The sequence below is a fragment of the Phyllobates terribilis genome, unplaced genomic scaffold, assembly GCF_046119375.1.
Source record: "Phyllobates terribilis strain yellow unplaced genomic scaffold, ASM4611937v1 Scaffold_2__4_contigs__length_985480577, whole genome shotgun sequence".
Classification (NCBI taxonomy): Eukaryota; Metazoa; Chordata; class Amphibia; order Anura; family Dendrobatidae; genus Phyllobates; species Phyllobates terribilis.
The window spans coordinates 530851775-530865392 of NW_027362762.1; the positions used below are offsets into that span (position 1 = coordinate 530851775).

General features: G+C 47.7%; 1 protein-coding gene across 2 annotated transcripts in view; it reads right to left on the minus strand.

Annotated features, from left to right (window-relative positions):
• EPB41 (erythrocyte membrane protein band 4.1) overlaps nt 1-13014 on the minus strand; it is a 176221-nt gene extending 163207 nt beyond the window's left edge. For both annotated transcript variants that reach the window (XM_073666147.1, XM_073666146.1), the window contains exon 1: nt 12874-13014. In XM_073666147.1, the coding sequence (XP_073522248.1) occupies nt 12874-12887 (14 nt within the window). In that variant the 5' untranslated portion in view covers nt 12888-13014. The remainder of the gene's footprint in view (nt 1-12873) is intronic.
• Nucleotides 13015-13618: the final 604 nt, after the last annotated feature.

Here is a 13618-nt window from a genome sequence, read left to right on the forward strand (position 1 = left end):
CAAACTTAATTCTGCTCATTATTATTTTTATATTAATTCTGATCGATATTGCTTGATAAAAGTTAAGTATTGTGACTCACTGCTACTGTAGCGTGGTGCGGGGCGGTGACCACAGGCGAGGCACTTATCACTTTTTACGCCCCAGCGCGCTACATGAAAGTTTGGGTCCTGGCTGAGTGTGTGGACATCACGTCCGTGCAGGCTGCATGTAGCCAGTGGTGTGGACCGGCCAGGACCGCGTGTTTTACAGTTCATGGAGGTAGACTTCCGTCCCAACACAGATTCTTTACTGGGTGCTAGCTTGACAAGGGTTATATACAAGGGATAGCGGGTACAAAGCCTTATGGACATTTCCTTCACAGTATAAAGCAGTTTCACAACCAATGTTCTTCCTCTTCAGTTCTACTCCAGGGCTAGTGAGGCACACTGTTTCGTCCTACTTCGCCACAACCCAGCTCTAACTAACTATCAGCAAGTTTCCTTATTTGCTCTTTGGTTCCGCATCCTATTTCTTCCACTATTGGCGCCCTGGAACCGTCGCACTCATGACTCCCACTAGTCCGTCATACTCAGTCCTGCTTAGGTCCATTAACTTCTGCATTGCAAGCTCGGGGGTTCGTGATTCGGCGTCCTATCCGAGGACACCTCACAGAAGGCCACTGTCTCGTCAGTCACTTCTCTTTAGGGTCATGCTATCCCTCGTCCTTTTGTCTCCTCTGAACTTAGGGTCACCCTTTCATGCAGCTCTGCTCTCTTTACTCTCGATACCCTATTTGACTACCTAACAGGAACTCTTTCCCTAACACTAATCCCCTTCCACTAAGGGGCTAGTCTTAAATATTAACTCTATCTTACCCTAATGTTACTACCTAAACCACAGTCAAATATCTATCCTTATACTACCCATCTTATAATACCTTACATTATCACATCCTATTAAAGTACTAAAGTAACCTGTGACGTACAGTACAGACCAAAAGTTTGGACACACCTTCTCATTTAAAGATTTTTCTGTATTTTCATGACTATGAAAATTGTACATTCACACTGAAGGCATCAAAACTATTAATTAACACATGTGGAATTATATACTTAACAAAAAAGTGTGAAACAACTGAAAATATGTCTTATATTCTAGGTTCTTCAAAGTAGCCACCTTTTGCTTTGATGACTGCTTTGCACATTCTTGGCATTCTCTTGATGAGCTTCAAGAGGTAGACCATCTGTGGACCAAGCCAGTGGTGAGGAGGAACAGTGGATGATTGATAGATGATTATGTGCCATTTGCTGGCCACTCGGGCCACGTGTTAACTGATTAGCTGGTTTATCACGTCTGACATTTGCAATTGGAGTATGGACCACGGTTCTTCTGACTAACTCAATAGCCTCATAAGCATTTATGAGGCTGTTGAGTTCAGGTCAAATCTGTGCCAGGTCTTTACTCTGACTGTGAAGGCCAGATGTGAATAACCTGCCTAACATTGATGCCTTATCCTTAGGAAGGACCGCAGTGCTCAGGCAAGTGCTGCAAACCCTTTGTTGACCAGAACAGATGTGTATGTTTTTTTGTAGTGGATGTACCATGCACATTTATATGAACTGGACTGAGCTGTTGCGAGCGGCATAATCTAATTGTGGCCAAAAGTTTTGAGACTACAACAAATTTTGTTTTTCGCAAAGTTTGCTGCTTCAGTGTTTTTAGATCTTTTAGTCAGATGTTTCTATGGTTATTGAAGTACAATTATAGGCATTTCATAAGTTTTCACACTTTTATGGACAAATACATCAAGTTTATGTAAAGACTCAATATTTATTGTTGACCCCTCTTTTTTTCTCCCAAGACTTCTGCAGTTACCCTGGCATGCTGGAAATCAGCTTCTGGGCCAAATCCTGACCGATGGCAACTGATTATTGCCTAATCAGTGCTTGGAGTTTATCACAATTGCTCTGCTTTTGTTTGTTCACCTGGTTTTAGATAGGATCGAGATCTGGGGAGTTTCCTTGGCATGGACCTAAAATTTCAATGTTTTGTTCACCGAGGCAATTCGTTATCATTTTTGCCTTGTGACATGGTCTCCATCAGGCTGTAAAAAACATTGTTCATCACCAAATTGCTCCTAGATTGTTGTTAAGCCCCCATCTCACATAGCGAGATCGCTAGCGAGATGGCTGCTGTGTCACGGTTTTGGTGACGCAACAGCGACCTCACCAGCGATGTCGCTATGTGTGACACTTTGCAACGATCAGGCCCCTGCTGTGAGGTCGCTGATTGCTGCAAAGTGTCCTGGACCATTTTTTGGTCGTTGCCCTCCCGCTGGTCAGCACACATCGCTGTGTGTGACCAGCGATCAGGCTGGTAACCATGGTAAACATCGGGTTACTAGGGGCACACGCGCACCTAGTAACCCGTTGTTTATCATGGTTACCACTCTGCTACAGTGAGCGGTAACCGCTCACCGTAGCAGAGTGGTAACCATGATAAACAACGGGTTACTTGGTGCGCGTGTGCCCCTAGTAACCCGATGTTTACCATGGTTACCAGCCTGCTCCTGCTTCAGCAAGCTCGTAACCAGGAGCAGGACATCGTGGAAAGATTCTTTCCACGATGTCGCTGCTCCCCTGATCGTTGGTGAGCCTGCCTGTTTGACAGCTCGCCAGCGACCACATAGCGACGCAGCAACGATCCCTGACAGGTCTTATCGTTGTCGGGATCGCTGCAGCCTCGCTAAGTGTGACGGGGCCTTTAGGAGAAGTTGTTCTTGGAGGAAATTTAGATACCATTTTTTATTCATAGCAGCATTCTTATGCAAAATTGTGAGCGAGCCCACTGCCTGGATGAAAAGCCTCACATATGAATGATCTCAGGATGTTTTACTGTTGGTATGACACAAGGCTTATGGTAGCGCTCATCTTTTCTTCTCCGCACATTCTTCCAGATGTACCAAACAGTTTGAATGGGGCTTCATGAGAGAAAATACCTTTTCTCATATTCTCTGCAGTCCAATACCTGTACTTCTTGCAAGATGTCAGTCTGTCCTTAATATTTTTCTTGGAGGATAGTTGCTTCTTTTTTGTCCTTCTTGACACCAGCCCAGCCTCCAAATTCTTCCCGTCACTGTAAGGCTGTGTGCCCACTATTTGTTTTTTAAGTGTTTCTGCAGCAGCAGTTCCGCTGCAGAAACGCTTAACAAACGCATGGTAGAAGGTCTGCTATGTTCCCAAATGATAATCCACATGTGCTGTGTACATGCTGCGGAAATTTCCGCTGCGGATTATCATTGCGGAAAAATCCGCAGCACTACCAATTAGTTTGTGTAATCGCGGCGCTTAATATCCGCATGACTACATGGGCACATGCGGATATTAAGCGATTCAATGTGCGGATGGTACCAGGGTCTGGAGAAGAGGAGACTCTCCTCCAGACCCGGGTACCATAGTAACTGTAAAAAAAAAAAGAATTTAAAATAAAAAAATAAATTACATCATGGAAGGTCCTTTTAGACCACCGCGAGCTGCTGGGAAGCCAGGACGCACCGGACAAGGAGACCAGGGGCCATCAGAAGGTGAGTATAGTGTTTATTTTTTACCATTCTTTTACTATAACTTGGTCACACTATATAAATCCATGCCGGTTGCATGGATTTATATCGTGTTACTAAGTTATCAAGCACTTTCCAAGAGATGCTAAAATCGCTTGGAAAGCGCTTGTTAACCCACATGCGGAAATGCATGTGAAGAACGCTTCACATCCGCTTGTCCCTGGCAGGAAAACACATGTACAATCCGCATGTACAATCCGCATGCGTTTTTTTCTGCCAGGGACATGCAGAAACGCTCAGGAAAAATCCGGAGCATTTCTGCATCGTGGGCACATAGCCTGCCCTGAATGTAAATACAGGGACACCTTCCTGCTGCCATTCCCGTGCAAGCTCTGCACTGCGTTGCACTGAACTCATAGCTGAAGCCTCTTTAGGAGACGGTCCTGGCACTTGCTGGACTTTCTTGGGTTCCCTGAAGCCTTCTTCGCAGCAACTGAATCTCTCTGAAGTTCTTGATGACCTGATAAGCGTTTAGTGGAAATCATACAAGCAGCAATGTCCTCGTCTTTGAAGCTCTTTTTATGCAAAACAATGATGACTACAAGTGTTCCCTTGGCGGTAACCATAGTTAACAGAAGACAATGATTTAAAGTACCAGCTCCCTTTTAAAGCTACCAGTCTGCTCTTACAATTCAATCAGCGTGACAGCGATATCAGCGGTCTTGTCCTCATTAACACTTTCTCCTGAGCTAATGAGAAAATCACTGAAATTATGTAAGCAGGTCAATTGTGGCAGGGCTGAAATACAGTGGAAAAGGCATGTTACTTTAATTTTCATCACAAGGAATGCTTTTGCAATTCATCTGATCACTCTTCATAATAATATATAGTTAATGCAAATTGCACTTGTGAGAAATGAAGCAGCAAACAAATTGTTTCATAGTCTCAAAACTTTTGGTAACAATTGTATATCAGTGAAATGTATCTCCATAATGCAAGTTTCACATATCAGAGTTTACAGTATATGTAAGGCTGCCGAGTTCGTGTCAGGAGACCCATGGCTGGACCAGACATTGTGTTCTGTGCTTTACTCTGATTGCGAAAGTCAGATGTGCGAAGCTGGGCTAAGGATAAGCTTACGGCTCGTTCAGATGAGCATTTTTATGCTTATGTGTGCTGTGTGTTAAAATCAGATAGCACATGAACCAATGTTATTGAATAAGGCTGTTCAGATAACACCGTCCGTGTTAAAAAATAAAAAAAAAAAGTGTTGTGCATAGAACAACCAAAAAAATCAATGCATTAAAGGGGTTCTCCAGTCTCAGGTGAAAAGTCTTCAGCCATTCTACATGGCCTATGTGACTGCAGACTGCCAAATCGTGAGAGATGCGCCCACTGTCATGGATTCCCTGTATTCCCTGGTTGGGATTTGCAGTGAATCATCTGTATTACTATACTTTTTCTGGATACATTACACTTATTAAAAGGGTATACCAAGAGTGGAAGTTATCCTTTATCCAATTTCCTTTAACAAAGGAAACTGTATTTGGTCTTGTATATTTTTTAAAAATTTTGAATTATTAAATAGATATGATAGAAGTGAAAAAAAGAAAAAACAGACTCACGGATGACATGGATGGAATAAGAATGACAATACAAATGAAAATGGTCAGTTATTTCTGGATGAAAAGCAGACGATTTTCATGCGTTCGAATAAACCTGCTAGCAGAGTTAAGAATAAGTAAAGGATCACAAATGTACTGGCCTAAATAAGGAATGTTAGGAGCAATGCAGAACTCGGCAACACTGCCATTCAGTGTTTGTCTTAGGCTCTGTGCACACGATGCGGATTTGGTGCGTTTTTTGTAAGGTTTTTTTCCATGCGGAAATGCAGCAGAAACGTATTGCACATCTTATCCCATGACTTCCTATGACATTTTGCAAGTTTTGTGCACATGGTCAGGATTTTTTCTGCGCGGATTTTAGGTGCGGAAAAAAACGCAGCATGTCCACTTCTTGTGCGTTTCCGCATGTGGATTTGCCTGTACAATGCATTGGAAAAACACATGGCGAATCCGCAAGTAAAAGTGCTTAAAAACCGCGTGTAAAATCAGCATGCGTTTTTTTCTGCCAAGGACATGCAGAAATGCTCCGGAAAATTTCTGCATCGTGGGCACATAGCCACACAAATGTGAACATTGCCTAAACAATAAGGCTATCTGCAGCTAGATCAAATTATATATCGATCTAGTAGTTTTTGGGCTTCCAGCATTGAACTTAGCTGGTGGTAGCCCCATACCATTGTGCCCTGCCACACACCATTGTGCCCTGCCACTCCAGGGTAGCTGGAGGGGAGAAGCCGCCGGAGAGACATCTGTCTCTAGTGCCGCTTGGTCCCCAATGACAGTATGTTTTTCTCTGAATTGCCGCAGCGTTTCAGAATCAAGTATACCTGGTTGAGAACATACAGCCAGTGCCTGATAAATGCAGCCAGTGGATCAGACAGTATGTGTCCGCTGTCCGGTTCACCTTAAAGCATCACTCCAGCTGGGTTTTTATATTTTTATTATTTTATTTTATAGTGCTGGAGTGGTGCCACTAATGCAAGCTCACTGCCCCTAGAAATAATCTTATCAGTCGTTGTTTTCATCTGTTATCAGCGCCGCTGCAGTCGTCTTGTCACCTGCCGGATTGCTCCAGTGTTTTCTGGGCAAACCAGAAGTCACAACTCAATGTAAGTCTATGAGAGCCAGAATTGGGCCAGAACACGGCTCTCATAGACTTACACTGAGAGCTGGTGACTGTTACCTCTGATTTCTGGTCAGTCAGAAGCTGCAGTCACAAGATAGCAGCATGGGACCAGAGCGGCGCCAAGAACAAATGAAGACAGGGGCTGGTAAGGTTATTACTAGGGGCAGAGGAGATGGATTAGTGACACCACTCCAGAGCTGAAATAAATAAAAATGCTGAAGTGCTGTTTTAAGTCCAAATCACTAGCAGGGAATACTAAACGGAGTTCTACATGCCTGTCACACCTTTCCTACACTTCTTTCCATTTACTGTCTAGAGCAGTGGTCCCCAACCTTTTTTGCACCAGGGACCGGCTTGAAGCAAGATCATTTTTCCATGGCCCAGCAAGGAGGGGGTGGGGTGGGCGGGGCTTTGGTCATATGGGGGCGGGGTAATGGAGGGATTTGGAGTTTAGTGCATACTTATCATATAGTGTAGACCAAGTCCCCGCCAGGAGCTATGCCAGGAGCCCCACATAATGTGCTGTGCCAGGAGCCGCATCACTGAGGCCCCATCACGCCCTGCAGCAGGACAGGGCAGCTGTCCTGACAGCTGCTGTTCAGCTGCATTTACTTCATCCCAGGGGCGGACACAGACTGTAGTGGGCCCCTGTGCAAGAAATTTTTGGGGGCCCCCCCCGCCCTTCATAAGGCAACAAAGTTATGTAAACATAACCCCCCCATGTGCATCTCTCACCCCCCCCATGTGCAGCTCACCCCCGTGCATCTCTCATCCCCCTCCGTGCATCTCTCATCCCCCTCCGTGCATCTCTCATCCACCCCCCGTGCATCTCTCATCCACCCCCCGTGCATCTCTCATCCCCTCCGTGCATCTCTCATCCCCTCCGTGCATCTCTCATCCCCCCGTGCATCTCTCACCCCCCCCGTGCATCTCTCATCTCTCCCCTCCCTCCCATGTGCATCTCTCATCTCTCCCCTCCCCCCATGTGCATCTCTCATCTCTCCCCTCCCTCCCATGTGCATCTCTCATCTCTCCCCTCCCTCCCATGTGCATCTCTCATCTCTCCCCTCCCTCCCATGTGCATCTCTCATCTCTCCCCTCCCTCCCATGTGCATCTCTCATCTCTCCCCTCCCCCATGTGCATCTCTCATCTCTCCCCTCCCTCCCATGTGCATCTCTCCCCTCCCCCCCATGTGGATCTCTCATCTCTCCCCTCCCCCATGTGCATCTCTCATCTCTCCCCTCCCCCCCATGTGCATCTCTCCCCTCCCCCATGTGCATCTCTCATCTCTCCCCTCCCCCCATGTGCATCTCTCATCTCTCCCCTCCCCCCATGTGCATCTCCCATTCCCCCCACTCCTAGTTAATTGTATTTAAAAAAAAATAAAACTTGTTATACTTACCCCCATGCGATCCCTGCAGAATCCTGGCGCTCGTCCAAATCGCTGACACCAGGTTCTCCTGACTTCCGGCCATGTGACGGCGCCGTCACATGACCGGAAGTCAGGGGAATCATGAAGGTGCTGCCGCAGCAGCGCAGCGCTAAGATGTCCCGGACCCGGCGCTTAGCATGCGGCCGGGGGCCCCATGAGGAGAGAGACGCACAAGAGGGGGGCTCCGAGGGGGCTCCTACCGGCCGGGCCCCATACTGGAGTCAGGGCAGTCATGCCCTGATGGCGGCCCTGCTGGAGGCTGGAGGGGCCCCCTCTCCCCGCGGACCGGCTGAAAAACCCCAACGGCCCGGTCCTGGTCCGCGGACCGGCGGTTGGGGACCTCTGGTCTAGAGTAACTCAACACTACCTGTAAGCAGTGTGTTAAAAAGAAAAATAAACTATACATATAATGTTTTTTTTGCATATAACACATGCACACACATACAGTCAGAATGCAGCTTTTAAAATTTTAACATGGGCAGCACGGTGGCTCAGTGGTTAGCACTGCTGCTTTGCAGCGCTGGGGTCCTGGGTTCAAATCCCACCAAGGACAACATCTGCAAGGAGTTTGTATGTTCTCCCCGTGTTTGTGTGGGTTTCCTCCAGGGTCTCCGGTTTCCTCCCACACTCCAAAGACATACTGATAGAGAATATATAGACTGTGAGCCCCAATGGGGACAGTGATGATGTCTCTAAAGCTCTGTGGAATTAATGGTGCTATATAAGCAACACATAATAATAATAACATGCTATGTCCTTGTTAAGTAGATTCCCCAGTTGCCGCCTCCAACTTCCTTAGTAGTGATGACAAGAGTTATCCAGCAGTCCTGAGTAGTCACAGCAGCAGTAAATCCCAATATAAATTGGGATTTATTAAAAAAGTTTATTTATATGCTGTCCACAACAGAAAGTTGGTGGACTCTCAATCCAACATACAAAAAGTGGAGATGGTTTTTGAGCAGAGGGCCTAGCAACTGAGTTATAGTGCTCGCTCACACTGGTGTGTAACACAGATTTATCGGATAGCACTTGGCCCAATGTTATACACTGCTCAAAAAAATAAAGTGAACACTCAAATAACACATCCTAAATCTGAGTGAATGAAATATTCTCATTGAATACTTTGTTCTGTACAAAGCTGAATGTGCTGACAATAAAATCACACAAAAATCATCAATGGAAATCAAATTTATTAACCAATGGAGGCCTGGATTTGGAGTCACCCCCAAAATTAAAGTGGAAAAACGCACTACAGGCTGATCCAACTTTGATGTAATGTCCTTAAAACAAGTCACAATGAGGCTCAGTATTGTGTGTGGCCTCCACGTGCCTGTATGACCTCCCTACAAACGCCTGGGCATGCTCCTGATGAGGTTGCGGATGGTCTCCTGTGGGATCTCCTACCAGACCTGGACTAAAGCATCCGCCAACTCCTGGACAGTCTGTGGTGCAACGTGACATTGGTGGATGGAGCGAGACATGATGTCCCAGATGTGCTCAATCAGATTCAGGTCTGGGTAACGGGCGGGCCAGTCCATAGCTTCAATGCCTTCATCTTGCAGGAACTGCTGACACACTCCAGCCACATGAAGTCTGGCATTGTCCTGCATTAGGAGGAACCCAGGGCCAACCGCACCAGCATATGGTCTCACAAGGGGTCTGAGGATCTCATCTCGGTACCTAATGGCAGTCAGGCTACCTCTGGTGAGCACATGGACGGCTGTGCGGCCCTCCAAAGAAATGCCACCCCACACCATTACTGACCCACTGCCAAACTGGTCATGCTGAAGGATGTTGCAGGCAGTAGTTCGCTCTCCACGGCATCTCCAGACTCTGTCACGTCTGTCACATGTGTTCAGTGTGAAACTGCTTTCATCTGTGAAGAGCACAGGGCACCAGTGGCGACTGCCAATCCTGGTGTTCTGTGGTAAATGCCAAGCGTCCCGCACAGTGTTGGGCTGTGAGCACATCCCCCATCTGTGGACTTTGGGTCCTCATACCACCCTCATGGAGTCGGTTTCTAACCGTTTGTGCAGACACATGCACATTTGTGGCCTGCTGGAGGTCATTTTGCAGGGCTCTGGCAGTGCTCCTCCTGTTCCTCCTTGCACAAAGGCGGAGGTAGCGGTCCTGCTGCTGGGTTGTTGCCCTCCTACGGCTCCCTCCACATCTCCTGGTGTACTGGCCTGTCTCCTGGTAGTGCCTCCAGCCTCTGGACACTACGCTGACAGACACAGCAAACCTTTTTGCCACAGCTCGCATTGATGTGCCATACTGAATGAGCTGCACTACCTGAGCAACTTCTGTGGGTTGTAGAGTCCGTCTCATGCTACCACGAGTGTGAAAGCACAACCAACATTCCAAAGTGACCAAAACATCAGCCAGAAAGCATTGGTACTGAGATGTGGTCTGTGGTCCCCACCTGCAGAACCACTCCTTTATTGAGGGTGTCTTGATAATTGCCAATAATTTCCATCTATTGTCTATTCAATTTGCACAACAGCATGTGAAATTGATTGTCAATCAGTGTTGCTTCCTAAGTGGACAGTTTGATTTCACAGAAGTTTGATTTACTTGGAGTTATATTCTGTTGTTTAAGTGCTCCCTTTATTTTTCTTGAGCAGTGTACTATGGGGCAGTGCAGATCAGTGTTTTTTTTCTCATGCTGATTCAGCATGAGAAAGTAATAGCAGCATGCTGGGGGTGGCTCTGCAAATCAGAGCATGTGCACCCATTCAAGTCTATGGGTTTGTGTGAAACATCGGACTGCATTCGGATGTCATCCCAGTGCAGTCCAATGTGCGCCCACAGAGACAATGGGGAAGATGGAGCAATTTCAGAGAATCGGATGACACTCATTAAATTCTGACAGAGTTTGAGCCAAGCGTCATTACCATAATCAACCAGATTATCTCACATGAAAGAATCTATGCTAGTGTGAGCGATCCCTTATTGCCATCACTGCCATTATATCAGCGGCAGTACTCCCATTTTCATGCATGGTTGCAGTTTAGGGTGTAGCATTATTCACAGAGTGGCTCAGGACATGAAGAAACTTCCAGCATGCCATGTCCTTATTTTGTCTTTTAGTGCATTCCATGGACCTCATCTTGATTTGTAAATTTCCATTTCTATTAGTTTTGGAACATGAAACTGAGTCTTGTTAGCCACTAACAGCTTTGACAAGTTACAATATCAGTGATGACATGATCAGTCCGGGACTGACTTGGGTATAACAGAAACAGAAGTGACCCCCCTGTACAATTCCTTGTGAGCATAAGGCAAGTACAGTATATTCCATGGAGTAATACCACCATGTATTTACAGCCTGTGGCACGTCACAGGTAAGCTTACCTTCACATCTAATGTTCTATTTTTCTGTTACCTGCAAAATTTGCCTTCAATGGATGTTGTGCCGGACACTAGAACGGGTCCCTTTTTGCTGTTCATTTGGCTGGCAATTTACAGAAAAAGGTGCCGCCTGGAGGCTCCCACACCTGTGTGAACTTAGCTGAATTGTGTTGTTTTGTGATGTTGTTTAGTGGAGTCTGACTGGTATTTTTGTGTTTTTACCACTGAGAGGACTTATACCTCACAGTGCATAGTATCATCTTATCAGACAGGCCTCCCCAAAAGGCAGCAGCGAGAGCTGGCACCTTACAGCAGGGATTGCCTACATCAACCTTTACCTCCATGCTTGGTAGAAGTACAAGCAGGGCAGTGGTCAGATGTTGGCCTTGCTGTTCAGCCAGGATTTTGTTTATTATTTTAATTCACTTTGAACTGATTAAAACTAAAGCTAATGATACTCGCCTTACATTTCCCCTGCCCTCCCGTTCCAGCACTTTCCAGCCCTGTGATCGCTGTACCCAACTACTGGCCGCAGCAGTGTCCAGCTACAGCCAGTGACTGGCTGCAGTGATCACAGGTCCGCGTCCAGCTACAGCCAGTGATTGGCTGCAGTGATCACAGGTCCGCGTCCAGCTACAGCCAGTGATTGGCTGCAGTGATCACAGGTCCGCGTCCAGCTACAGCCAGTGATTGGCTGCAGTGATCACAGGTCCGCGTCCAGCTACAGCCAGTGATTGGCTGCAGTGATCACAGGTCCGCGTCCAGCTACAGCCAGTGATTGGCTGCAGTGATCACAGGTCCGCGTCCAGCTACAGCCAGTGATTGGCTGCAGTGATCACAGGTCTGTGTGGTAGGTAGTTGGCCAGTGACCGAAAATAAAGCACACTATGTAGGTGCATTTCATGGTGGCTCTTGGAAAGTGAGAGCTATGATTGGCTGCTCTGGGCGACCAAACCAGGTTCACCTTCCAGCCACTGGCCATTCCCACTCTTTTGCACCATCCTTTTTCAATAGCCCTATAGGACATCAGAGGGAGTCTAGAAAGCAATGGCACAGGGCAACGGTTAGGCAAGCAGGACGTACTAATATTTTATCACACTTTGAGCTGCCATCCCCGCTCCAAAAGAAATTAATGAATAATATTCTTGGCTTGATAACCCCTTCAGTGACAAATGACAGAATGCTTCTCCTCCCCTACACACATTGTTATGGGGTCCTTCCAATATCAAATGGGGAAATGGCCTTGGCACTGTGGGGCACTCACGAGCCAGGACAGCAGGCGCTCTAGCCCTGTGCCAGCACACTGTACCCCAGGCCCAGTGACCAGATACATGGAGGACCAGTGGCCAATCATCCACCATCACATGCCCACTACAGCCTGCAGTAGCTGGCCACCGGAGAGGAGCACAGGACTAGTGGAAGCGATGTGTGGGATTAGCAGATCTGCCTCCCAGAGGTGGCCTCAGCACAGCGGGAGAATGCCCGGATCCGGCGGCGGATAATCTGCAGATGGCACGGTCATGGGCACAGAGCAGGAGCCGGCCTGGAGATAGTTCTGATGGGCTGCAGCTAGCCAGGACACGCACGATCACCTACAGGACTGACATTACACACAGGACTACTTCCAGCAGGTGACAGATCACTCCCCTCCAAACTACACACAAGAGGGGGCGCCATACCGTTCAAACTCCAGGCACTCTGCACCGTGTGTGAGTTCCGACTTCCCGATCCCCCAGTGACTGCACAACTTGGGCCACACACCTCACCCCGGAGAGCGCCGAGCCCGGCTGCGCACCTACCTGACTGACGTCATCAAGGTGTTTCTAGGGTCACCAGAAGCTGACAGCTCAGGCCCCTTCCACCTGCACTGAAGCCGTCCTTGTCTGACGTCATTGCTCCGCTCCGCCCCCTCTGAGGGGATGCCCCGCCCACCAAAGCTTTGCTCCGTTTAGATTTGCTGGGTCTAGGAGGGGCTCGACAACCGCGGCTATCCGTTGATTGGCTGCACTCCGATGTGGGCGGAGCTATATGCAGCTCTTTGCTGCAGTAACTTTAGCTGTTAACCCGTAAACTGCAGGTAGAAAGGCGAAGAATTTTAGACTTGTAGTTTAGCAGCACAGGGCTGGTCCGGCTCGTACAGGCGGGACTGGCGCCAGGACGGCTCCTCCGGGCTTATAGTGTGCTGCTGATGCCTGGTGTAGGGAAGTAGATGGCGGGCATCACTCTGACCATCGCCGGGACATAGTAATCTGCGGATCATGATGAGGTGTGTTACCGGAATCTGCCGCTGTCTGATGTTTATGCCCGCAGATCACAGCACGTATAGCTGCCTCTGACCGTGGTCTGCAGGTAATAGCTCTCGTCTATGGCCAGCACTAGGGCTCCTTCACAGTCTTCAATGCTGTCATTGGCTTCTATGTGTAACAAGCACTGGCGGACACGGAAAAGGGCCCCTGTGCAAGAACAGTATATGGGCCCTTCACTGGCGGACACAGAAAAGGGCCCCTGTGCAAGAACAGTATATGGGCCCTTCACTGGCGGACA